The sequence below is a fragment of the Saccopteryx bilineata genome, chromosome 9 (assembly GCF_036850765.1).
Source record: "Saccopteryx bilineata isolate mSacBil1 chromosome 9, mSacBil1_pri_phased_curated, whole genome shotgun sequence".
NCBI lineage: Eukaryota > Metazoa > Chordata > Mammalia > Chiroptera > Emballonuridae > Saccopteryx > Saccopteryx bilineata.
The window spans coordinates 40611443-40638680 of NC_089498.1; the positions used below are offsets into that span (position 1 = coordinate 40611443).

Genomic DNA, 27238 nt, shown 5'->3' on the forward strand with positions numbered 1-27238 from the left:
TGGGCACCTGAAACCTGTATAATTATGTTAACTGCCGTTACCCTAATAAATTCAAGTAAAAATAAGTAAACAGAAGAAAATGTTTTTACCCCAATGGTTAAGTTGAAGGGTCTGAAAGCTGACTTTTCCTGAGGTGATAACTGATAAAAAGTATTGCGTTTAGAAAAGTGATAGTCCTTCACTATCCATCTGTCCAACTAACTATTCTTTTGAGGTGTAAACTTAAATATGACTAAAGGAATTTACAGTCCAAACTGCATTTGTTGGATAGTATTCAAGGCTCAAAGGCAAGGTATAACAACATTTAAAGAAAAATTATCTTATTTATAAAACACACTGTTAAACTGTGTGCTTATGTGCTGATGAGTTGTAGTCTTTTACTCTTAAATTAAGTGGCTGCTTATAGGATATGGGTCTGTATTACTGATATGTAAAGAAAGTGGAACCACCTTATGGTTTTGTAGCTCTGGCCTTAGACCACATTCACTCTGTGTTATCAGATCCAACAGCTATATGATGAGGGAGAACTGGTGTGCTGCGGGACAAGAGGATGACAACATATCTTTAAGGTTTCTGTCGTTTTAATGACCTCCCCCCCAAAAACAAGGTCCCATAGCATTTTTTCTTAAGCGAGAGAGAGAGAGAAAGAAAGGGAGGGACAGACAGGAAGGGAAAGAGATGAGAAGCGTCAGCTCATAGTTGTGGCATGTTAGTTGTTCATTGATTGCTTTCTCATATGTGCCTTGACAAGAGGGGTTAGGGGGCTCCAGCCGAGCCAGTGACCTCTTGCTCAAGCCAGCGACCTTTGGGCTCAAGCCAGCAACCATGGGATCATGTCTATGATCCCACGCTCAATCTGATGACCCTGTGCTCAAGCTGGTGAGCCCGCACTCAAGCCGGTGACCTCAGGGTTTCAAACCTGGGTTCTCAGTATTTCAGGCCGAGGCTCCTATCTGCTGTGCCACTGCCTAGTCAGGCTGTAGGATTTTTCTGTTTTATCAATAGAAATCAGCAAGTTGATTCTAAAATTGATACAGAAAGAACTACAGAGTAGTCAGAACGATTTGGAAAAGAAGAAAAAAGTTAAAAGACTCATACTACCTGGTTTTAAGACTGTAGGAATCCTGACACTGGCGTTGCTGAAAGGGTAGAGACATCGAGCAGAACAGAGTCCAGAAGTCGACTCAGATGTAAATGGCCCTTGATTTTTGATGAAGATTCAAAAGCAGTTCAATGAAAAGAGGATTTTTTTCAACAAATGATTCTGGAACAGACATCTGTACACACACAAAAATGAACCTTGGCCAGATCTCACCTCTTATACAGAAATTAACTTAAAATTGATTCTAGACCTAAATATAGAACCTAAAACTACAAAACTTCTAGAAGAAAGCATAGAAGGAAACTTTGTGACTTAAGGCAAAGATTATTTTGGATACAGTACCAAAAATATGCATAAAAGACATATATTATATGACTTTCTATCAAAATTTAAAATTTGCTCTTCAAAAGGTACTAGTAAGGGCCCTGGCCGGTTGGCTCAGTGGTAGAGCGTCGGCCTGGCATGCAGAAGTCCCGGGTTCGATTCCCGGCCAGGGCACACAGGAGAAGCGCCCATCTGCTTCTCCACCCCTCCCCCTCTCCTCCCTCTCTGTCTCTCTCTTCCCCTCCCACAGCCGAGGCTCCATTGGAGCAAAGAAGGCCCGGACGCTGGGGATAGCTCCTTGGTCTCTGCCCCAGGCACTAGAGTGGCCCTGGTCGCAACAGAGCAACGCCCCGGAGGGGCAGAGCATCGCCCCCTGGTGGGCGTGCTGGGTGGATCCTGGTTGGGCGCATGCGGGAGTCTGTCTGACTGTCTCTCTCCCCGTTTCTAGCTTCAGAAAAATACAAAAAAAAAAAAAAAAAAAAAGGTACTAGTAAGAAAACAAAAAGCCAAGGCACAGACTAGGAGAAAATAGTTGCAATTTATATATATGAGAAATGATTTGTATTCAGAATACATAAAAGAACTTTCAAATTCAATAATAAGAAAACAACCCAATAAAAAATGAGCCAAAGATTTGAACAGATACTTTAAGGAATATGGCAAAGAGCACATATGAACTGATATTCAACATCATTAGTTGTTAGGAAAATACCAATTAAAACTACAGTGAGATAATACTGGGTACCTATATCAGAATGGCTAAAATAAAAAAGACTGACTATAGCAAGTGTTGGCAGGTATGTGGAATATTGAAACTCTCCTACTACACTGCAGGTGGGAATATAAAATGGTATAAGTACTTTGGAAAACAGCATGGCAGTTTTTAAAAAAGTTACACATAACCCTGAAATAGGACCTATCAGTTCCACTGCTAGGTATTTAACCAAAGAAAACAAAAGTATATGTTCATACAAAGACTTATACATAAATATTCATAACAGCCTTGTTTATAACATCCCAAATATCCCTCCACAGTAGAATGGATAAACAAACTATGGTACCGTATTCATACAGTGAAGCACACAAAGTAAAAAGGAGTGAACTATTTACCGTATTTCCCCATGTATAAGATGCACCCTTTTATGAAAAATTTGGGGTCTAAAAATTGGGTGCATTTTATACAGTGGTTGTGGCATTTCAAATACCATAGATGGAACTGAGGATGAGGCAGTGTATGAAGACAGTGATTTGTCATCAGACACAGATGAGGACAAGCTAATGGATGGGAGTTTTGACAGTGATGAGTTGTATGGATTTTCTGATGAGTAAAACTTGAGTTCAGTAACTTGATGTAATACTTTTTTTTTTCTTCATATTTCGGGTCCCAAAATTAGGGTGTGTCTTAACATGGGAGCGTCTTATACGTAGGGAAAAATGGTAGGTACTCAGCAATATGGATGAAACTCAATTATGCTGTGTTAAAGAAACCAGACCCCCACCACCACCAAAAAAAAGAGCATATAAAAAGAGTCCATTTACACAAAATTCTAGCAAATTCAAACCACAGTGACAGCAGATCAGTGGCTTCTTGGGTAGAAGCAAGAGGGAAGTTTTGGGGTGAAGGATATGTTCATTATATTGATTGACATGATGATTTCATCATGGGTATATACTATGTCAGAACATCAAATTGTGTCCTTGAATATGTGCAGTTCAATCCAGTTATAAGTTAACAAAACCTAAAAAAAAAAATGAACCTGCCTAAGATACAAACCTTCCCTTTTGCCTATAGAACCCTAGCTAATAAAGATTAAGTAGTCCTTTTTATTATGGAGATAAATAGCTATTATACTGTGACCAGAACAATAAAAAAAAATCTTACTAGTTGTGTCTGCTATACCTCAATGAGATGTGACAGTCTGTTGCTAATAGTATAGAAAGACTCAATGTAATACTTTTTTTTGAAAGCCTTCAGTTATTTAGAGAGAAATCAGTGACTCTGCCCACCAATTTTCTTAGCCTTGTTTATCTCTAGTTTTAATTTTTGTGTATCACTGTTTTCCAGGATACAAATTAAAGATTGCTCTTTTATAGGAAGACCTAACTCTTGATCAAGATGATTTCAAGATACTCAAATGTACTACACATAGGAGTTTGTTTCCTGTTCTTTTCCATGGAAATGGTTTTATTTTTGCTGAAGTTGTAATTGCTAGTTATTAGTTACTGTAGAAACCAAATCAGTATACAGGAAGCAAGTGACAGAATAAATGACATGTAACTGTGTGCATGTGAAATGTCCAGATTTTACCAGCTTTTCCAGATTCACTATTGAGAAACTAGAATAACTAAAAAACTAAAAAAATGGTGTCTTATTACACATGAAGGAAAGAGAGGGAGAAAAAAATCAGAGATTACTTAAATCCTTTAAACATCCACTAGATTGTAAAGCTTGACTGACTTAAAAAGAACTATAGAACACTATGAATAATAAAACATTCTTATTATGCCATTCTTCCTTAAGAACCTAGACATTTTTCATCTCAGAACAATCTTAACTGCTCTGAATATTTTATCACTGTTAGCAAAGGATGAAACTTGGTGACTATTTTATTGTTTTTGTTATACATACATACATATATATATGTAGTCACCATATATACATATGCAGAGTTTAGAGAGTCAAGCAATTCTGCAGTCATTGCCAGGAGTCACAGGGAACTGTTTTCTTTTGGGATATGCCTTAGTGACTGTATAATTAGTGTGCCAATGTGAAGATTGTTAATATTGGAGCCATATGATATGGGCTTAGTGCTTTTCCATTCCAACATTGTGTTTTCCCTGGAGTTGTGTGTTTTTGTTTGTTGTGCTTAGGGACAAGTACTTACAAAAAGGCTTTACCCCTGAGGTTTTTCCTGGTTGTCTAAACTCCCCTCCGAGTCCAGCATCTTTGGAGCTATGCTCTGCTTTGATCTGGACTCAAGGTCTTCAGCCCCATACGGAACTCTCATCGTGGGGTCCCCTTTCATAACCTGGAAGTTCTTCCTCTCTCCCAGCTCTGGTCCCCTGTTCTTGGGTCTTAGGTCACCTTTTGTCTTAACTTAGTCTTGGTTTAGTACTCTGGTCTCTTCTTAGAAAGGGTACTTGGGAGGTACAGTTCATGAGACTGTTCATGTCTGAAAGGGCTTTTATCTGTTCACCCTGACATTGAGAATACAGTTCTAAGGTTGGGCATTTTTTCCCTGAGGACTTTGAAAACACTGCTTATTGACTGTCTTGCCGTGTTGCTGCTAGGAATCAGGGATCTGTTTTGGTTCCTGATCCTGGGCTATGACCTGTTTTACAGTCTAATAGTCTCAGATTTTCTTAGTTCCAAGTTTTTGCACATTTCTCGAACATGCTTGGGTCTAGGTCTGTGGTTATCATATGCTGAGATTCAGTGGGCCCTTTAATTTAAAAACTCACATCTATTGGCCCTGGCTGGATAGCTCAGTTGGTTAGAGCATCATCATGAAGCACAGAGATTGCTGGTTTGATCTCTGGTCAGGCTACATATAGGAACAAATCGATGTTCCTGTCTCTTGCTCTCTCCCTTTCTCTCTCTAAAATAAACATTTAAAAAGCCCTCACATTTTTTAATTTGGGGACTATTTCTTGAATCATTCCTTTTGATTTCCTCTGCTCTATTTTTTGTTTTCTTGTTTTGGAACATCTGTTATCTACATGTTGGTCTTAAGACTGGTCCTCTGGGGATTTTTGTTTGTTTATTTTTCCCCTTTCTATTTTATTTCCCTTTGGATTTTTTTAAAAAATTGCTTTATGGATGATACCCCATCTTCCATCTTTTTGACTGAATTTTTCACTTTTGCTGTCCTATTTTTAATTTCAAAGAACATTTGTTATGCGACAGCCCTTTATGTAGCATCTTGTTCTTGGCTATGCTTTCTTCTCTTAGTACATTGAGAATATTCATTGTTTCATTTTTTAAAAGTTTCCTTCTCCATGCATGGTCTGTACTTCCTCTAGGCTGCCTTGTTCTATGTGACTGCTTTGCCCATCTTTGTGGTTGGCTTGGGATTTCTCAGAGGTCTGGTGGTAGGTGTGGCACTGGGTCTCCTGTTCACCTTAGGGATGTGGCATGAGCAGTGGCAGGGCCTCTGGCTGGGCACATTCCTGAGTAGGATGAAGAAAATGACACTCCACATGCTTTGGAGTGGAAAAACACAATTGTTGACAACTGAGGTGGAAAGTAAGTCAGAATAAGACTCTTGAGTGTGAAGAAATCTTAAGTATATATCTATTTTGTACATATTTTGCTTTTTGTGTATGCTTAAGATGTGGGAAATCTGTTTCACTAAGGCCAAGTAGCTCTTTGAGTCAGTGGTAGGGAAGTACTGTGCCATAATTTGATTGGCAGCATGTTTTCCTGGTATGTAAAATAATGGGGTAGCCTACCATTAATGCCACCTTAGATTTGATGGGTTATGGATGTCTCTAGCATGTAACATGACACAAGGCTTTTCTCTCCTATCCAAGACCCTCTGTAGCCTGTCCCTTCATCTGGTGGTAGGGAATGAGTTCGCAGGTGAGGCAGAGGCAGAGAGTATGAGGGTGACATAGTCCTGCATCATCTGCATAGCATGTTGGTGCTGGATTCAGCCTGGAAGTGAGCTCGTATTTTCTGTCCTTGCTTCCTGTCTGCCTTCTGTTGTACTATCAGCTCCATTTAGAACTAAATGAAAAACATCAGGAGCAGACAATTTAGGCTATTTGTACCTATTTGAAGTATGTAATTGTTGGGGATGCAGACTGTCTGTTTCAATATAAAATAGTCTGTCCACATTACCCTTACTCTTTGGTTGATGGATTTCCTGTTTTAGCTGGCTTAGGATGCATTCATGTGATACGACTGTGGATGGAAAAGAAAAAAGATTCAAACTAGAAACAGATTGTTCTTGTAGTGTAAGAGTTGTAAGGAAAAGATAAGTTTTCCACATCTTTTCCTTTGAAAACGACAAGATGTCAACAGTGCTTTGAGCCAAACATCTAATGACTAGAAAGTTTTCACCTTTAATCATAGATGTTACTTGTGTTTTATGTGGGTAGCAGCTTGTTTCCCTCCCACCACCAAACTTCTTTTTAATGTTGTTATAACATTTGGTTATTTTAGACAAAAACAGTTTGGGTATTTTCATGTTAGTGTAGGTAGATTTTAGATGGCAGGGCACATTTGTTCAAAGAATGCCAGTGCTTGCCTTGTTGGTGAATTCCTGTAGGTGTTGGGACTCCAAAGATAAAAGAAGGTCCTTTTCCTCAGTGAGCTTGTATTTAATGGGTGCTTGATGAAACAGGCACCTTAGTAATTTTTGTGTGGTATGACAACTACTAAAGTAGAAGGGACTGAATTTCAGCAGACATGAGGGGAGATGGAAGTTCTTCAAGGCTTCCAGGCCAAAGGAGACCCACAGCACACACACTGTGAGGGTGGGTAGGGGGTGCAAAAAGAGTTTTTAATATCTCCAAGCTTTGCTTTAAATCAGTGGTAATATAATGCTTTCTTTTTGGTGACAAAATACATTTGTCATTTTACACTGCTCACAAAAATTAAGGGGTCAGGGAACGTGCAGATACCCCGGTACTTTCAGCCTTTTGTATAGTGCATTTTCACCAATGAAGTAAAAGTAGGTTTTGCATCTCATTTGCATAATCAAACAACTTTCTTTGACTTGTCATTTGCTTTTCTGATGTTCTTGTTTAATTAAAAAAATACTTTTTGTAATTGCTTCATATTCATTTTGAAATATCCCCTAATTTTTGTGAGCAGTGTATTCCCTGGCTTGAACTCTTCCAATGGCTTCTTCTGGACTTATGGTTAAGTTCCTATTTCATGGTTTAGTCCTTGTTCTGGCCCCTTCCTCCTCATCTCATTCTGTCCTTTTTGTCTGTCTCATTCTTTTAGCAGACTTCTTATTTTCCCCTCTGAATTCAGCTCATGCTTTTCTCATGCAGAAAGGCCTCTGATGATGTTCACAGGTGCCATCTCCCTCGCCCCTCATGCTCATTTAGCATGTCAGGTGGATACATTGTGAGATGCACTAAGAGAAAACTGGAAAGAGACCCAATCCTCTGCCCCAGGGAACTTACAGTCCATTTGGAGAGACTTGCATTTATGAAGTAACAAAATAAAACTACCCATTGTCATACATGTAGGCAAGAAAAAACAGGCATGTGTATAGTCAAGTCTTTGACACACCAGGCATTGTAGAACTTCTTCCAGAAAGCTCTTCTGATGTTTTCTCTCCACATTCTTCCTACACTCCCTGACCTTGGAAGAGTTTCTCTGCTGTTTAGTACTGATGACCTGGCCTGTTGCCATGGATTTGTTCCCATGGGGCCCCTAATTCTATGAGATTCCTGAGGGTAGGAGTGCATATAAGCACTTACTGTGTGGATGCATGAGCTGATTTCTGGTAACTTCTTGATTTATATTCAAAGTCATGTACTGCACTGACCTAAGAAGTAGAGGTCCACTTGAGGATGATGTATACTGGTATCAGGTTGTTATAATTGTCAGTGACTTGTTAGAAGTTTGAGGAGTAAGCCTTAGACTCTGTGCTTGAGTAATTTGGTGATATTTGAATAATTGCACAAAACACAAAGTTAAGCTTTGGACCTCAGTGAGTGCTCTTTCTCTAATAAGTCAAGGGATGTGTAAAAGCTCCATTCACAGGGTGCACTAGGGCCTGTTGTGTTCATGGCACCTGCGCCAGCAAGAATGCCTGGACAAGTGTGCTGAGAATTACATATGTGGTGTCTGTTTTTAAGGTTTGTTTGTTTGTTTATTTTTAAGGTCTTGTGGTCTGACTCTTCAGTAACATCAGTAACCAAATCTTCCTCTGAAGTGACTGAATTTATTTCAAAGGTAAGGTGATTAAGGGCTCTTTTAAAAATGAGAAGGCTCGTTCCCCTGTCGTTGGTAATACTGCAGAGTAATTTCAGTGGATGGCTTTCTTCAGCTAGCGTAGTGCGTGCAGTGCCTGGAATTCATGCCTGTCCGCAGGAAGTCCAAGGTCTGCGTGTGGCACGGTGCACAGTAGTAAACATGTGGTCTTCATTGCTACAATATGTACGCCTTGCAGTTGTTGCAAATGAGATGAGGCAGAAGGTGTGATTGCACAGATGACTGAGAGGATTTGGTTTGCTCTGGTTGCTCAGTGGTCAGAGACTTCAGCTCATCCCACCTTTCCTGCTTTACGCACTGGGTTTTCCTCTTCCTTTTTAAGTTGACTTCACAAATATTTAAACGAAAGATTCCACTACAAATAAACACTTCTTTACCTACATACCACATGTACATGCATGCATGTATACATACATACTTATATGTATATAAAGTGTCTCCAAAGTGAGTCTGACATTTTCATTATAAAATAAGGATATAATACTGTTTATGGGTCCTATTTTAGAAGCTTGGACAGGAAATTGTTTGATTCTGCTTGTCCTTTTGGACTGTCAAGCACAGAAGAACACCACAGTGCTATGCTCTCTAGGATTGCTGATGCTCATTGGAGTCCACTTTTCCTCTGTCACGTTTAGAACAGGAAATTTCTTCTCCTTTGTGCCTAGCCTCTTGTGTTTCCTGGATTCCCAGATGCTGGCAGAAACTTTGACCCATGCTCTGGTCTTTTGTCTGGGTGTTTACAGTGGCTCATATTTACCCCGCTTTGGGTTCTCTTGAATTCTTGGATATTTAGTTTGCTGTCTTTGATTAATTTTGGAAAAATCTTGTCCATAATATGTTCAGATATTTCTCCTGCCCTGCTTGCTTGCATTTCTCTTGGACTTCAGTTACATGTACTTGGATCTTTGACAGTCTCCATAGCTTTCAGGTGCTTATTGTGTTTCTCACTCTTCATTCTTTCAGTGCATATAGTTCCTATTGCCCTCCCTCCCAGTTGATTGATGTTGCTTCTCAGCTCTGTCCGGGCTGCTGATTGGCCTGTTGAATTTGCGGAATTATTCATCTCTGATACCATGGTTTTCTTGGATTTTTTCCTTTTTTTTTTTTTTTTTGCTAGCTTTTCCATTTGACATGACTTTTAATCAATTTTCCATCTCTCTCCTGAAATTTTTCCATTGTTCATGTATGTTGTTCTTTTTTAAAAAAAATAAATCTTTTATTATATTAATCATAGTTATTTTAAAGTCCCTGTCTGAGAGATAATTCTAGCAGCTGGGTGGGTTTTGAGTCAGGTTCTGATGATGATCTTCACAAGCTTTTTATTCTCCCTTTTTCTTAGAATATTCCTTACAACTTTTGATGGAATGTTAGAAATGAGAGTCCACAGGAAATAGTCTTATACTGGATGGGCATGCTGCTGCTCCATCAGGCCATTGGTGGAGTTCTTGAGGTGATCCATTCAGGAGTTGAGTTGGGTTTGGGTTTTGTTGTTACTGTGGTTATCTTCAGTGTACCACAGGTTTCAAGTTTCTCCAGCAAAGAACTGCTGGTACCTTGAGCCCTAAGCAGGGCCTGGAGTATAGGAAGATGCTTCTCAATGGTTTTGCTTCACATTAAGCTTTCAGCAGTCCTATGTGGCTGTGGCACGGGGCGGGGGGGGGGGGGTGTCTGTTGACCCCTCAACACCCCTCCACCTCAGGAGACAGCTGTTACTTGTTGCCTGGTGATAGACTTGGGGTAGGAATGAGAGGGATTCCCCTTTTCCTGGTCCAGCCTTAGGCCCAGGCCCAAGGCCTTTGGCAGAGGCTTTCTCAGTATCCCTGCCCCTTTGTTCCCCAGCAGCAGCTGACCTCCACTTTGTGATGGTGCAGGATCCTCAACCCAGGTGGGCTTCTTGTCCCTGCCTCAGGGCCAGAGGGCTTTTTGCTTTTACCTTTCTCCAAGGCAGGGTATCTTTCCCCATGGCCTGGTGCTAGAAGGACTTTCTACGCCACCCCCAGAGGCAGGAAAGTATTGTTTCTGCCTCATCCCCAGAAACCTGGGGTCTTTGCTTGGGCTCTGGGAGCAGGAGCTGTCTTTCCCTCCACCCCCAGCAACTTAAGGGCTTTTGTCTTGGATTGAGTGAAGGCTCCAGGGAAAGGCACAGTTTCCTGCCTGGCCCCCAGGTGGAGCCAAGCCCACACCCATGCCACCTGGGGAGGTTCTCTCCAGTGTCCTCCCTGTGAAGGAAAGCTTGGGAATGAGTATACACTCCCCCTGTGTCTGGGACTCCTGCCTGACAGGTGCGTGGACCACACTCAGCCTGTGGGAATGTGTCCGTCTTGGCCAATATCTTCTACCTGTTCATATGGCAGCCACCTGATGCTGTGCCACAGCTGGGACAGTTCATGTGTCCTGTCTTTCCTCAGAGGGACGGGCCTCTCTTGAAATTCAGTTCAGGTGGTGGCCTTGCAATTCAGCTCTCTGATGGGCTCAAGGAAAAGTACGATTATGTAGAATATCAAGCCTTTTATTGATATTACATGGAAGTGTGATGTTTTGTAGCTTTCTACATCCTAAGTGGATATAGAACCCCACAGCTGCTAATAGAATGTACTTTGTATCATACCAGCAGAGGTCACCATCTAATACCTGCCCAAGTTTTTCTCGGAGGAGTTCTGGTTTTATGAAATGAATTTTGACATACATCCTGTGCTTTTTCGTTTCTTTCAGTTATCTCAGCTATATCCTGAAGAAAATATGGAGAAATTCATTCCTTGCTTAGCTGGCTCAGATTCGTTTTATGTAGAGCGAAACCACATGGATCTGGAAGCAGACCTGAGGTAAAGCTCTTTCCCCCACCCTGGGGCCATATGGAGCAGCCCTGCCGGTGGCACGGTGGTGACTAATGGCCATCTGCGGTGTGGGCAGGGCCCGTAGGGTCAGACACGAGCTGCCTGGTTGTCTGAGGAGCTCTTTGAGGTTACACGTTACTCTTGATGGTTTGAGTCTATACTTTGTTTCTAGTGATTTTCATCAGTTATGAAGACTTGACCTAGGTGAGATTTTGAGGATATGAGCAAAGGAATTTCAAAATATATGCTATCATTTAATGCAATTTTAATGTACTTATAAAATTGTATCTATATACACTGCTCACAAAAATTAGGGGATATTTTATCGCTTCATGTTCATTTTGGAATATCCCCTAATTTTTGTGAGCAGTATATTTCTTCCCTATAGTTGAAAGTTAAGACTGTTCCAAGGCCTAATAAAAAGTCTTCTAGGTGAGGTGTCTCTGGACCCTGGATCCTGGTGTTGTAAATGTGCAGGGAGGGACCCCCTGCCGCCTGTGCTCCAGGATGGGCACTGGCATAGTAGCATCTGAGACCTAGTTGCAGTACAGTGGCTACAAGTGCCTGTGATTATTATGGCATTGATTGTGGTCACATTAGCTCACTGACCGTATTGTGGACTCTGAAAAGCTTGATTCATATAACATTACATTGTATTAACAGTAGAAGTAAGGGAAAGGGTATGGGGAAACAATATGAACCATAAGGGTTAATTGAATTAAATCAGGACAAATGGAGATTAATACATTTCTGTTTATTTTTTTCTCTAATATATGTTTCTCTTAATTGAAAATGAAAATTTTTTGCCTGACTGGTGGTGCTGCAGTGGATAAAGCATTGACCTTAGATGCTCAGGTACCAGGTTTGAACCTCCATGGTCACTGGCTTGAGTGCGGGCTCACCAGCTTGAGTGGAGTTGCCAGCTTGAGCATAGAGTTATCCGCATGACCCCATGGTTGCTGGCCTAACCCCAGAAGTCACTGGTTTGAAGTCCAGGGTTGCTGGCTTGAGCAAGGGGTCACTGGCTTGGCTTGAGCCCCCAGGTCAAGGCATGTATTAGAAGCAATCAATGAACAACTAAAGTGAAGCAACTACGACTTGATGCTTCTCATCTCATTTCCTGCCTCTCCCTTTTTGCCTCTCTCTTCCTGCCTTCTCTCTCTCTCTCTCTCTCTCTCTCTCTCTTCCTTTCTTCCTCTCTCTCTCTCTCTCTTTCTTGTGCATGCACACGCTAAAAAAAGAAAAAACAATTTCTTTCCCAGTCATTTTTTTTCCTTTTTTTTTGGGAGAGGCAGGGAGAGAAAGACAAGAACATAGAGCTGTTCCTGTTTGTGCCCAGACCAGGTAGTTGAACCAGCAAACCTCCTCACTCGGAAACGATGCTCCAACTGACCAAGCTGTCTGGCCAGGGCTTAAATTTTTTTTTTTTTTTGTATTTTTCTGAAGTTGGAAACAGAGAGGCAGTCAAACAGACTCCCACATGCGCCCGACCAGGATCCACCCGGCATGCCCACCAGGGGGCGATGCTCTGCCCATCTGGGGCATTGCTCTGTTGCAACCAGAGCCATTCTAGCACCTGAGGCAGAGGCCACAGAGCCATCCTCAGCGCCCGGCCAACTTTACTTCAGTGCGGCCTTGGCTGCGGGAGGGGAAGAGAGAGACAGAGAGGAAGGAGAGGGGGAGGGGTGGAGAAGCAGATGGACACTTCTCCTGTGTGCCCTGGCCGGGAATCGAACCCGGGACTCCCACATGCCAGGTCGATGCTCTACCACTGAGCCAACCGGCCAGGGCCTAAATTTTTTTTTTATTGATTGATTTTTAGAGAGAGAGGAAAGGAGAGAGGGAAAAGGAGAAGGGAAACATTCATTTGTTGTTCCACTCAGTTGTGCATTCATTGGTTTCTTATCATGTGTGCCCTGGCCAGGGATCAAACCTGGAATCTTGTCGTTTCAAAGAGATGCTCTAATTGACTGAGCTAACTGGCCAGAGCCTCCCAGTCAGTTTTTGATCATACCGTTGTAATGTTGACAAACCCCTTTGTTTGGTTTTTAGGTACTTGGCTTCATTACCTTCTCATGTACTGAAAAATGACCATGTTAAGAAATTTTTCAGCACTTCATCTCCCACTCAACAGCTTCAAAGTCCAAGTGAGTTTGTAAAATGTGATTAAATAACAAGAAGAACACTTTTATTGTCTGTAAATTTTATGAGATTTATTTTAACTCACAGGTCCCGGCAGCATTTCCCTCAAAGTCAGTACCCTGATGGGCGTGTCTGGAAGGTGAGACTTCTACCATGTAACCAACACCTTTCAAATCAGCATTGTTACTTTTATTTGTGTGTAAGTAATTGTTTTCTAGAGTTAAGTTATTCTCGATATTAGTCTTGAATAATGTTGAGAGAGGAATTGTATAGAGATAATCCAATTTAAGATTTCTCGAAAAAAAAAGAAGACAAAGTTGTTTTTTGAGCTACTGGAATTGGGATTCCCAAGGACACCTATTGCGCATGTCAGTTTCTGGGCCCTGTACATTCTTGGAAGCCAGAATTTCTGAGAATCTTCTTTTTTATAAGCTCTTAGCAAGTGAGTATGCCTATGATTCCATAGTGCTGCTTTAGGGGGCTCTGTTCTATGAGGTCTGATAGCAATTGTAGGAGTGCTCAGGTGACAAACAGGCTGCCTGCCTGTCTGACAGCTGACACTTTAATGGGCAAATGTCACAGTATGAGCACACTCAGTGTGTCAAGAGCTAGGCATTTAATGAGGTCTTTGAAAGTGCTTTCTTGACTGCGTATCACATAGCGCATAGCAAATTTATCTGGTTTTATAGTTTACGGTGTAAGGGGCAAAGGCAGAAAGCAGAATGTGTTTTGTTCTAGCTTCTAGGATTTACTTTTTTTGTTGTTTCCAAAGTTAGAAGCGGGGAGGCAGTCAGACAGACTCCTGCATACGCAACTGACATCCACCCAGCATGCCCACTAGAGAGTGATGCTTTGTCCATCTGGGGTGTTGCTCTGCTGCAACCAGAGCCATTCTAGTGCCTGAAGTGGAGGCCATGGAGCCATCCTCAGTGCCCGGGCCAACTTTGCTCCAGTGGAGCCTTGGCTGCAGGAGGGGAAGAGAGAGACAGAGAGGAAGGAGAGGGGGTGGGGTGGAGAAGCAGATGGGTACTTCTCCTATGTTACCTGACCGGGAATCGAACCTGGGACTTCTACATGCCAGGCCGACGCTCTACCACTGAGCCAATTGGCCAGGGCCTCTAGGATTTATTATTTTTTTTAAAGAACTTAACTATTAAAAATTTAGGAGTTTTAATTTGTGATTGTCACTGTCATCCTGTGTAAAAGTTAACAGGAAAAAAATAAGCAGCACAGCCAGAAGTCTGGTTGTGGCACACACACATATGTATGTATACATGTATACACAGATAGATATACATATTCTTAAGCATGTGTGTATAAACACATACACACAGGCACACCTACAGACATGAGACTTCAGTGTGGTTGTGCGGGCAGGGGTGGGGAGGTAGCAGAACAGGCCCTAAAGTTAGGAGTAGATATGAGTGCACATGCAGTCCAGGACGTAGAGACTGGCTCATGCAGACCTCTAACAGTGATCTTCAGTGGAGGGTACAGTCTCTTGAAACCACCTGTCCACTGTCCTTGCAGGCCGGTGTGTGGAGTGGCTGGCATCCCGTCCTCTCAGAGCGGCACTCAGCATCATGTGCAGCACTCAGCTGGGGCAGCCACCTTGCCCCACTGCTCCCATGCAGGGGGCGGGGGCTCAGCGCTGGCCTACCGGACCCAGATGGAGACCTCACCCACTATCTTAATGCCTTCCAGTCTGCAGACCCCTCAAACCCAGGAGCAAAATGGGATTTTAGATTGGCTGAGGAAACTGCGTTTGCACAAATACTACCCTGTCTTTAAACAGCTCACAATGGAGAAGGTATGTTGGTTACTAAGCAGGCAGTGTAGAGTTTGCTTCTGAGGTAACCTGTCTTTCCTCTGATCTCATTCTTAGAGAAATTGAGTTGGGTTTCTAACCTGTATGTGATGGGGATATCACAGTGTTTGGTATTAACACCTACAGATGCATGCCCCAGGTCCCACGTGCTTGCTGCATGGGACCCAGTGGGTTGGAATTTGAAGGCTGCCAACGGCTGAAGTGAAAAGTGGAACAGGATTGGTTGTAAACAGACAGCTTTTTAAGATAGTTTGGGGCCTGACCTGTGGTGGCGCAGTGGATAAAGCGTCGACCTGGAAATGCTGAGGTCGCCGGTTCGAAACCCTGGGCTTGCCTGGTCAAGGCACATATGGGAGTTAATGCTTCCAGCTCCTCCTCCCCCTTCTCTCTCTCTGTCTCTCCTCTCTCTCTCTCTCTGTCTTTCCCTCTCCTCTCTAAAATGAATAAAAAAAAAAAAAAAAAAAAAAAAGATAGTTTGGGGATTTTCAAACTGTGATGTAAAGGACCTTAAGTCTCTCTTGGTCAGGTAGAAATAGCGAGTTCTGGGCCTACACTGCTGCATGTCTGAGATGGCCTTCAACATAAAGGCCTGTGCTTGTGCTGAGGCTTAGCTCCAGAACGCTAGTTCCATAAAAGGCCCAAACACTTTGGTCCCAGTAAGTAGTTCTCTGACGATCTTGCTTGAATTAGGGTCATGTAGCTAAAGGAATAGGTGAATTTTAGGCCTTTCAAGCAGTTTTACATAGAAATTACTATTTTTTTTACAATAGAAAGTTCTGATGAGTATTGTTTTCACTGTTAAATTCTGAAATTTCCTGTCTTGGTATCACTGATAAAACTAAATTAGACCTTCCTGGCCTTTCCTGGTGTAGTGGATAGAGTGTTGACCTGGAATGCTGAATTCGCCAGTTTAAAACCCTGGGTTTGCCTGGTCAAGGCACATGTGACAAGCAAGCAGTGAACAACTAAAGTGAAGTAACTAAGCGTTGATACTTCTTGTACCTCTACCTCTCCAACTTTCTGTAAAATTAATAAATAAAATCTTCAAACAAACAAACAACTAAATCAGACCTGTATCTGGTGTTTGAACCCTGAGCTCCCCCTGTTGGATAAAATGACTTGGTGGCTTTTATCGAGGTAAAAATTTCCTTTTAGAAATCCAGTTTTTACAACATAATAAAAAATGAAATTTAAGTATATTTGTAATAGTCTCAGTTTAGGATTCATAAATTTTTTTTTTTTAAAGATTTTATTTACAGGCCCTGGTTGGTTGGCTCGGTGCTAGAGCATTGGCCCAGTATGTGGAAGTCTCAGGTTTGATTACCGTAGGTCAGGACATACAGGAGAAGCTAACAACTGCTTCTCCCCCGCCCCTTCTTTCGTTCTCTCTCTCTTCCTCTCCCACAGCAATAGTTCGATTGGTTCTGGTCTTGGGCTCTGAGGATGGCTCCATGGGCCTCTACCTCAGGCTCTAAAAAATGGCTCCAATTGCAGAGGCCCCAGAGAGGTAGAGCATTGCCCCGTGGTGGACTTGCCAGGTGGATCCAGGTTGGATTGCGTGTGGGAATTTATTTCTCTGCCTCCCCTCCTTTCACTAAAATTAAAAAAAAAATTAATTTTAGAGAGAGAGGAGAGGTGGGGGTGGGGAGCGAGAAGTATCAACTCCCTAGTTGCTCTACTTTATTGTTCATTGCTTGTTGTATGTGCCTTGGCTGGGCAAGCCCAGGGTTTCAAACCAGTGACCTCAGCATTCTAGTCGACATGCTATGCACTGTGTCATCACAGGACAGACAGGATTCATAGATTTTAAAAATAACATATTTTACTAACACTGGTCATGCTCAGTTTTAAAAGTTTTAATCTGTTGATTAAAATGGCTATAGTCACAAATCATGCCATGGATTGTCTTGAGAACCAGAGTATTGTTTGTTTGTGTAGTATAAGACCAGGTTAGTTCCGATGGCCTCTGCTTTTCTGGATCGCTTGCTACCTGATAGAGTTGTTGTCCTAGATTTCAAGGAAAGAGCTGTTAAAAGAAACTGTCCTCCTGTCTGTAGGAGGATAAATGCTTGCATTTGAGGGGGGCATCTCAGGGAAGAAGGGGGCACTTCCACAAATTGCATCCCTGTTGTCACCTTGCCTGCACAGACAGCATGGACCTTTCAGGGACCTGGTCTTCAGCAAGCCATCTGTGTCCCTTAGACGCAAAGTGAGCGTCTTGTACAGTGTGTCCGTAAAGTCATGGTGCACTTTTGACCGGTCACAGGAAAGCAACAAAAGACGATAGAAATGTGAAGTCTGCACCAAATAAAAGGAAAACCCTCCCAGTTTCCGTAGGATGATGTGGCAGCATGTGCGCATGCGCAGATGATGACGTAACACCGTGTATACAGCGGAGCAGCCCACGACCATGCTAGTCGACATGTGGACGGTACAGAGGAAAGTTCAGTGTGTTCTGTGGCTTGCTAAATTTGAATCCATGACCAAAGTGCAATGTGAACATTGGCGCATTTATAATGAAGCGTCACCACTTAGGAATAACATTACTCGGTGGGATAAGCAGTTGAAGGAAACAAACCGGCAGTTTGGTGGAGAAACCCCATTCTGGTAGGCCATCAGTCAGTGACGAGTCTGTAGAGGCTATACGGGATAGCTACCTAAGGAGCCCTAAAAAATCTGTGCATGAGCCGACATCAAACTGCACTGAATAGGTATGAAACTGGGAGAGTTTTCCTTTTATTTGGTGCAGATTTCACATTTCTATCGTCTTTTGTTGTTCTCCTGTGACCAGTCAAAAGTGCACCATGACTTTACGGACACACTGTATTTTGAACAATGGATACCAAAACATTCAGCAAGTAAATGTTTTAGTGTTCCCAAGTCTTTTATTATCTGCTCACAAAAATTAGGGGGTATTTAATCACTTTATATTCATTTTTAAATATCCCCTAATTTTTGTGAGCAGTATAGTTAAGTTTGGTCTCTTTACATATCTTAGAGGTAGAATTGAAGTTCTGTATTTTTAGAATCCTAATTCTCAGTAACTTTGTCATTTCTTTCTTCTATGGAAGTTTCTGAGTCTTACCGAAGAAGATCTAAACAAATTTGAATCCCTCACCATGGGAGCAAAGAAAAAACTCAAGACTCAACTGGAGCTGGAGAAGTAAGTTTGAAATTGTGAAATATCAGTTCATGTTAGTTTCTGACATGCTGAGCAGGTAGATACTAGGACTTGGAGTTTTGTTACATATCAGTGACTGGCGATTGCTTATCAAACCTTAATACTTTTGAATTCTATGAATGTGGCTCTAGTTTGCTAGGAAAGACCCTTTGTAGTGAGAACATATTCATTTCCACCCTAGAGATTATTTTGATAAAAATAACCTTTATTTGGAATATAAGTACTTAAGCGCAGAGTATGTGAAATGAAAAGTTTTATAGCAGAATTTAAAACTCACTTGTTTGCAGCCCTCGTTGGAGCACACCCATGTCCTTGTCAGGCACGTACTTCTAAAAATTTTTTAAACTCTAGGGGCCCCCATGGGACTTGCAAACCCCCAGGGGAACAGTGGGCAGCAAACCCCCTGAACCTGTCTCCAAGGCCCTTTTTTCTCTGACTTTGCAGTGAGTCACTAGCAGCCCCACCTTCGCTCATTTCTTTTCTATAACATTTCTAGAGAGCCAAAGCAGCCCCGCCTAGATTCTCCTGTTGCTTCTCCTATCCTAAGCCCTCCTTTTTCACTGTCCCCAGCTGTAATAAATGGACTTTCAAAACAAAACAAAAAAAAAACTTGTTTGCATGCTTTCTTATTGCACAGGGAGAAGTCAGAGAAGCGATGCTTGAACCCCTCAGCTCCACACCCAGTCACCAGCAGTGGAGTGGCCCGTGTCCCCCCCACTAGCCATGTGGGGCCCATACAGAATGTGCGAAGCACCCACGCTGCAGGTGGGTGAGAGCTGGGTCAGCCTTGACACGTGGATTGTCATCTTTGTTTTGATAATTGTTAGACTTCATAACATACCCTTTGCTATATACATTTTTTAGTATTTATAATTACTATTCAGTATTTTAGTTTTTATAGTCTCTACTGTAGGAAATTAGAAGGGTGTTTGGCATAGAAGTTGGGAGACTGGTGGCTCACGTGAAGAGTTGGTTAGGCAAAAAAACTATGACAGTGAGAGGGAAGGAGCAGGAAATATATAAAATAGATGGGGCACAGGGATCGTGTTTAGGTCATTGCCTAGCAGGCCTATTTTGAAATTCCTCTTAATGTCTAACCACCAGACTTCCTGCTCTGGGGACTTGATTTTTCTTTTCTTCTTTGTTTCTATTTTACTGATTTTAGAGAGAGGAAGAGACAGGAACATCAATCTGTTCCTGTATGTGCCCTGACTGGGTATCGAACTATCAACCTCTGTGCTTTGGGACAATGCTCTAACCAGCCAAACTATCCAGCTGGGGCCTGGGGACGTAATTTTTCAACCGCCACCTCTCTGTTTCTCCCTCTCAGAAAAAGGTTGAAGACCCCTTTTGAGTTTATGAGTTTTTGTGTTGTTTTCTTTATATAGTGGAAATACCAAGCAAGAGTAAGTAAACTGAGAAAGAAAAAAATGCCAGTGTATCTTTTTTTTTTTTTTTTTTTTTTGTATTTTTCTGAAGCTGGAAACGGGGAGAGACAGACTCCTGCATGCGCCCGACCGGGATCCACCCGGCACGCCCACCAGGGGGCGATGCTCTGCCCCTCCGAGGCTTCGCTCTGTTGTGACCAGAGCCACTCTAGCGCCTGGGGCAGAGGCCAAGGAGCCATCTTTGCTCCAATGGAGCCTCGCTGAGGGAGGGGAAGAAAGAGACAGAGAGGAAGGAGAGGGGGAGGGGTGGAGAAGCAGATGGGCGCTTCTCCTGTGTGCCTTGGCCAGAAATCAAACCCGGGACTTCTGCACGCCAGGCTGACGCTCTACCACTGAGCCAACGGGCCAGGGCTGCCAGTGTATCTTTTAAGTGCCGTTTGACTAAAAAGATCTTAGGTCCCTCAATCTCATGAAATGAGGCATTTGTGGATGACTATTTTTGTAGCAACGTACTGGTTTGGGAGCGGTTTCTTCTTACTTCCTAGTGTTTGAACAAGGAGACGTTAGAGCATTACTGTGTTTGTACTGCTGTGTAACTTAGGTGTGTGACTGTGGGCAGTTTGTTCTCTCAGAATGTTGTTAGAGCCTTGTCTAAACATGGAAATAATCATTACCTGCCTTCTTGGGGCTGATGTAAAGAAATTAGGGTGCTGTAGATTTTCACGGAGATGGGTGAAGAGGGAGCCCTGTTGGAGTCCTGCAGCGCATGGACTCGGGTGCATCTTGAAACTATTACCTGTTCCTGCTTCACAGCGCTGCGGGTGGAAGTGGAGCAGCCCTCTCACCAGACAGCCCGGGAAGGCAGCTCCTCAGAGTGTTCCAGCTCTTCACCAAGCCCGATGGGAGTGCAGGCCCGGGAAGAGAGCTCAGACAGTGCTGAGGAGAACGACAGACGTAAGGAGGCCTGGTGTGGCTGGCGTAGTGCTTCCTCTGCCCTGGCCTGTGGAGCTGTGCTGACCTCTGTTTCCATCTGTAGGTGTGGAGGTGCACTTGGAGGGTTCCGATAAAGAGAAGCCTGTCATGCTACTGAATCATTTCACTTCAAGCTCTGCCAGACCCACGGCCCAGGTTCTCCCTGTGCAGAATGAGGCAGGCTCCAACCCGTCAGGCCACCACCCCCTGCCTCCGCAGATGATGGCTGCAACCCCGCACATAGCACCCATCCGAATGCTGAATTCTGTGCACAAATCGGAAAGGGGAAGCACGGAGATGAAGCTCCTCTCGTCTTCTGTGCACTCGTTGCTGTCTCTAGAAGAAAGGAATAAAGTCTCTGGACCAAGAAGTGGCATCAAAGTAGACAAGAGCTTTGGCAGTGCCATGATGGATGTGTTACCCACGTCTGCCCCCCATCAGTCCATGCCGATCCTCTCTGGGATTGCTGAGAGCAGCTCCGTGTCACCCACTGTCTCCTTTGGTCCCCGCACCAAAGTTGTCCATGCATCTGCACTGGACAGGGTGATGAAGCCGGCCCAGCAGCCGGCCCTGGTGGTGGAGACGAGCACTGCTGCTGTGGGGACATCCAGCACGGTCTTCCATGTGGCTCGGCCACCAATCAAACTTCTGGTGTCTTCCTCTGTCCCTGCGGATTCTGCCATTTCTGGGCAAACTTCCTGTTCTAATGTGCAGATCAGTGTGCCCCCTGCAATAATAAACCCGCGGACTGCTCTGTACACAGCCAACACCAAAGCTGCCTTCTCTGCGATGAGCAGTGTGCCTGTGGGCCCCCTGCAGGGCAGCTTCTGTGGGAACAGCAACACTGCCTCCTCCAGTAGCCACCCTTCCCCACCCTTCCCAAACATGGCTGCTGTGCCCAGCTGCCCAGCCCCCAGCTCCAGCCCTGCGCTCTCCTCAGTCCCTGAGAGCAGTTTCTACAGCAGCAGCAGCAGCAGCAGTGGCAGCGGCTCCCCTGGGAACATTCCTGCCTCTGCCCAGAACCACCACCACCATCACCATCATCAGCAACCGCCAGCGCCCCAGCAACCCTCCCCCGGGCCGCCACCTGGCTGCGTTGTGTGCACGTCCTGTGGCTGCAGCGGGAGCTGTGGCTCTGGAGGCCTGACCGTCAGCTATCCCAACTATTTCCAGCACCCGTTCTCGGGCCCATCCGTCTTCCCCTTCCCCTTCCTGCCCTTCAGTCCTGTGTGCGGCAGTGGCTATGTGGGCACCCAGCAGTATGGCAGTGGCGCCTTCCCGGTCATGCACTCGCCCTATGGCAGCAGCGTGCCTGCTGAGCCCGTGCTGGGCGGACAGTCTACCTTTGCTGTCCCACCCATGCAGAGCTTCATGGCAGGGGCGGCCGGTGTGTACCAGGCCCAGGGCTTGGTGGGCAGTAGCAATGGTTCCAGTCACAAAAAGAGCGGCAATCTCTCATGTTACAACTGTGGGGCCACCGGTCACCGTGCTCAGGACTGCAAGCAGCCATCCATGGACTTCAACCGGCAAGGTAAAGGCGGGCCGCGGCCGGCGACGCTGCGGAGGCAGACGGGCTACACTGGTTAGCAGTGCAGCGCTGCCCAGAGAGGTGCAGGCAAGGTTTACTGTTCATGGAAATAATAGTCAAGTTTCTTCTTTTTAAAGGAAAAAGTTATTTTTCAAATGCTCTTTGAAAAAGCATGAAATTTTTGGTAGGCTGTGAAGTCCCTAAAAAGGAGGGTTACTTTTGTTCTACGACTGTCTTCATGATTTCAGCCTGCTCCTTATTCTAGAACATAATGAGCTGGCAGTGGAGAGGGGATCTGGCCTGATGGCTCCTTGGTCTGTTACTTCCTGCCATATGGCAGGGGAGCAGGTATGGGTGATTGACTATGCCACCCTCCAACCTTTAACTGAAAGCCTAGGGCATAGCACATTAGTCCACACACTGCAGTTGGAAGTCAGTGTCCCCACTTCTGCTCTCCCCGCTCTAGGGTGCCCATGGGTGATAGCATCCTCACTGTGCTACCATCTCCCCCTTTTCCCACTCATTCTCTTTTGTCTCCTTTAGTCAAATTCAAGTGTATGTCTGATGTATTTATTATAATGGGTTTGTTCTTTCTGTTGGTCTTAGAAAGATGATTAAACTGGGCATTGGGAAAATTGGTCCCAGCTCTGTAACTATTCACTGTGCAGCCTTGCAAAGTTGCTTGATATCTGTAGGTGTGAGGGTTGCTCTAAACCTGTGATTCCCAGAACTGCCTGTGTATCTTAGTCACCTGGAGAGTTTTCAAGACAGACAACTCAGCCTGACCTGTGGTGGCACAGTAGATAGAGAATTGACCTAGAACACTGAGGTTGCCAGTTCAGAACCCTAGGCTTGCCCTGTCAAGACACATATGAGAAGTAAGCAATGCACAATTAAAATGAAGCAAGTATGAGTTCTTCTTCTCTCTTTCTTCCTCCCTTTCCCTGCTCTCTCTCTCTCTCAAAATCATTAAAATCTAAAAAATAAAAAGACAAACAGCTCAGACTCTTTAGGTCTGGTGGCAGGTGGGGGTGACTGTGGACTGTTGCCAACCCTGTCGATAGAGATGATGTTGCATCTCCTGAAGCAGCGAGCCCAGATCACGCAGCCCTTGGAGGGTGCATGCTTGGATGGCCCACCAGCTGTGTGTTGTCAGTCCCAGAAAAAGAGCTCCTAAAAGAGTAAAGGAATGGATTGGTAACTCTTCCCCTTATCTGATTTTTTTTTTTAACTTTTTACTTGACTTTTAGAGAGGAAGGAGAGAGAGAGAAATACCAGTTTTTCCGATTTGTTTTTCTATTTATTCGTTCATTGGTTGATTCTTATATGTGCCTTGACCAGGGATCAAACCTGCAACCTTGGTGTATCAAGACAATGATCTAACCAACTAAGCTACTTGGCCAGGCTGATCACCCCTTGTCTGATTTTATAAACTATTAAAATAGCATCCAGTTTTGGGGTGGGAGAGGGGTTGGCAGTGGTTAGAACAGGTGATCTAGATTTCCAGCACCTGAGTCTTGATAGTGACTCTGGAAATAACTTTGGACAGATCGGTTGTTTGTGGTAATTCTACAGTGATTCAAATTTGATCTCTTTTTTTCCCTCTTTCTAGGTACTTTTAGGTTGAAATATGCCCCTCCAGCAGAAAGTCTGGACTCTACAGATTGATATTTTTCTCTGGCAACAGAACACTATTAAGCCATGGAGACATAAGGAAAATTAAATACAAAACTGAGAAGTCTAGTTGCTGTTGAGCTTAATATTTTTAATCCAAAGGTGCTTTACTTTATTAGACTGGATAGAAAACCTAGTGTAGGAGTGCATCAAACTCAGTTTTATTGCCAAAATTTTAGATTGGAGCTTGATGTCAGGACTTGCCTAGTGGGTATCTCCACAGCAGGTGAAATGGGCCACCACCACCCTTGGTTACAATGCAGAGACCTCCTGTCTCTGGAAGAGCATTGCTGTAATTGGTCCTTCTAGGCTCATACGTAATTCCAGGGCAGCTACGCGAGATCGGAATGGAAAACTGAAGGTTGGAGTTCTCCAAGTGGAGTTCCACCAGTCGGACTCTTGACATCCCCCGGGTGAGGGGAAATGTCACCTTTGTTTTTGTTTTGTTTTGTTCCTAAAGTGGTTAGGCACTAATTTCTGGGCTTTTTAAGGATTGCACTACAGAAGAATGTAAACTGACGTCAATCTCTGCAGTTCTGGGAGACAAACTCCGAGACCAGTCAGTGCAAGACATTCAGAGAATCTGTTTTTAAAGAGTTGGCACCAGCAGGCTACGTGACTTAGTACACAACAGAGATTTTAGTATTTACTTCCCTCCTTAAAACACTTTATAGCAGTTTCAGGTTTTTAAATTTTTTTTTTCGGTAGATAAACTACATTATTAGGTAGAAATAGTTATTTGCAACAACTTAATTTTTAAGGGTCCAAGTCCCAGAGATTCCTAGTTGTCAAAGCTTTGAGAAGATGTTCTTTATCGGCCCTTCCATAGCTTTTAGTCATGTCATCTTCTACCACGAAGGAAATCTTGCAGACACACACTAGCAGCACAGCCTTTGTGAGTTGGCTCTGACAGATGCTATATATCCTTAGAAAAGTTTGCAAGTTTTTGAAATCTCATAGATTTCTCAAGGACCCTAAGGCTTACTGCTAATGGATTCACACTGGAGACATGCATTTCAACAACAATACAGTTCTATAATTTATCAGCAAAAGACTTGAAATTTTTTTGTCAACTTCTTTTGTATTAGGCTGTGTATTAATAGTTCTGTTAAAAATAACCTAGAAGACTACAATAGAAAGTGTTAAGACTCTGAAAGAGACCACACCAACAGGACAGATCTACAGGATCTGCAGAAGTCTAGTTTTACTGCGGTCAGAAATCAATAAAAATCCTCACCATGTAGCTCTCAGTTTTCACCCCATTGCAGTGGGAGCTTTCTGGTCTAAAATTTAGGGATGTAAATCTTCAAGACTAAAGGGAATTTTCCACTTAAATAATATTTTAAATGCTAAAGCCTTCAGTATTAAAATATTGATTGCTAAGGCCTCTCACCCAGGGATTTTCCATTTGATAGTTATTTTAAAAAAGGAAATCACAATATTTAGACTATTCTTAAAATGGGACAATCAGCCTCAAGCAAAATTGATTAAATCAAAAGAATACCCTAGAATTTGAGGCATTATGATGTGAGGCTTGGAATTTTGAATCAGTCTCCTGGCTTCATGGAAACTAAAACAGGAAGTTGTTACATTTTTTTTTAATGAAAGGCTTTTAGTAGAGTTTAGAATTTTATTTTAGTAGAGTTTTATTTCTATGCAATGCAGAATTGACAGACCTCTGTATTCTCTCCCTGGCACACAGTATTATTACATAGTTTTTAAGCAACAGGGATGCTTACAATAGCTTTTCTGGGGAATGTTACATTGATCTCTTAAATTATAAACACTACAGAAATGTCAAAATAATGAGAACTGATACAACTTTGCCTTAAAGAATATTAGACTGGAACTTGTCATGTTAAAGGAAGACTTAGAGTGTTTATTGATGTTTACGATTTTAATATTTCTGAAGGCCTTTATAGTGGCCTGGATATGTGCTGAAAGCCAAACTTTTAAATTTTTGGGTTTTTTAAGCAAAGAAATATTTTAAATAAATCCTATTTCAACATAGTGAAATTGTTGAAAACTGTCTCATAACAAAAGAAAAAAATGATATTTAGGTTTTTTGTTTTAATGGTCAGTATTGGGGAATAAGTGTCTGTTACTACCCTTATAACTATTTTGATAAGTATTAGAGGTTAGCATTAAATACAATAAGAAATTAAAACCAACTTTGATTTGAAGAATGACATTCAAATTGAGGTAAATAAGTTCAGACATTGTGTGGCTGTGTTCCAGTCATGAAAGGTCTTAGAAAAATTCCGTTTCTTTGAAAGTGTGTGTATGGTGTGACATTTCCACTGAGGTCATTCCAAGTTGAGAATTGTAAAATGTAAATATGAGATACATAGGACACAAAGCTGCTATGCCACATCTCTTCCCAAGTGAATCATATACTCAGACTTGGGACTGTTTGCTAACAACATTATCTCTGGTGAATTTCTCCCCAAAAGCAACCAAAGTCAGTAAACCTAAAAGAGTATTTTGCATTTCCTCAGAATATGTCCTCACCATTTAAAAACACAGATCAGACTGATCTTTTCAACTACTTAGTCGTTTTCCTGAAATCGTGGCTATTTCCAAGTGCTGTGGCAACCAGCTACGTGTGGCACCAGCCACTTTGCCTTGTGTAGTCTGTCATATCAAGGTTTCTAAGCCCATTTTTATCTCCAAGAATGGGGAAAGTGGAATGTACAGATCAAAGTAGAATACAATGTTGGGATGAAACAACTATTTAATTTTTTTTTTAAAGCAAAACACTCAATTTTCTACCTATTTTTTCATTTTTACTTTTAATGGTAATACTGAAAATTGTAAAGTGTTTAAATGTTAAAACTTCTAATTGTTAAAGAGCACTGAGGAAATGGGAGGTAGCACTTCTAATAAAAATAGATTTATTGTTTGAAAGCAGATATGTGATTGGGTATTAAAAAAACCGGCATCGTCTATAATCTCTAAAAGATTACAGGAGTCAGCTTGTTAATATAGTAGTTAGTAGGTTGAGTATTTTAGTTCACTATATTTAGAATTCTATAGGTCCTTTATCGCAAGAAGTCAGCATAGTTAGTTTACGCTACACATTTTGTATGGAGGTGCAGTAGCAGTGGTAGTAACTTTGCCTAATGACATGTTTCCTGTCGGAGCACAGGCTGACCGAGGCTTGCACTCATCCACTCACTCCAGTGTTTCTAGTGAGCACTTACCAAGCAGGGATTTGGTTGCGCCCTACCCTCCTCACTCCCTATCATTTTGTCACTCTTCCTGCTTTTGTGGTGGTTTATTTAATGCCTTGCTAGTTTTACATACT

General features: G+C 42.8%; 1 protein-coding gene across 2 annotated transcripts in view; it reads left to right on the forward strand.

Annotated features, from left to right (window-relative positions):
* ZCCHC14 (zinc finger CCHC-type containing 14) overlaps nucleotides 1-26673 on the forward strand; it is an 82388-nt gene extending 55715 nt beyond the window's left edge. Inside the window, exons 4-13 of one of the 2 annotated variants that reach the window (XM_066243055.1) lie at nucleotides 8274-8345; nucleotides 11097-11206; nucleotides 13271-13365; nucleotides 13448-13499; nucleotides 14891-15170; nucleotides 18260-18351; nucleotides 19007-19134; nucleotides 20571-20711; nucleotides 20794-22260; nucleotides 23870-26673. In XM_066243055.1, the coding sequence (XP_066099152.1) occupies nucleotides 8274-8345; nucleotides 11097-11206; nucleotides 13271-13365; nucleotides 13448-13499; nucleotides 14891-15170; nucleotides 18260-18351; nucleotides 19007-19134; nucleotides 20571-20711; nucleotides 20794-22260; nucleotides 23870-23925 (2493 nt within the window). In that variant the 3' untranslated portion in view covers nucleotides 23926-26673. The remainder of the gene's footprint in view (nucleotides 1-8273; nucleotides 8346-11096; nucleotides 11207-13270; nucleotides 13366-13447; nucleotides 13500-14890; nucleotides 15171-18259; nucleotides 18352-19006; nucleotides 19135-20570; nucleotides 20712-20793; nucleotides 22261-23869) is intronic. The other variant, XM_066243056.1, reaches the window with a different exon arrangement.
* The last annotated feature ends 565 nt before the right edge of the window (nucleotides 26674-27238 follow it).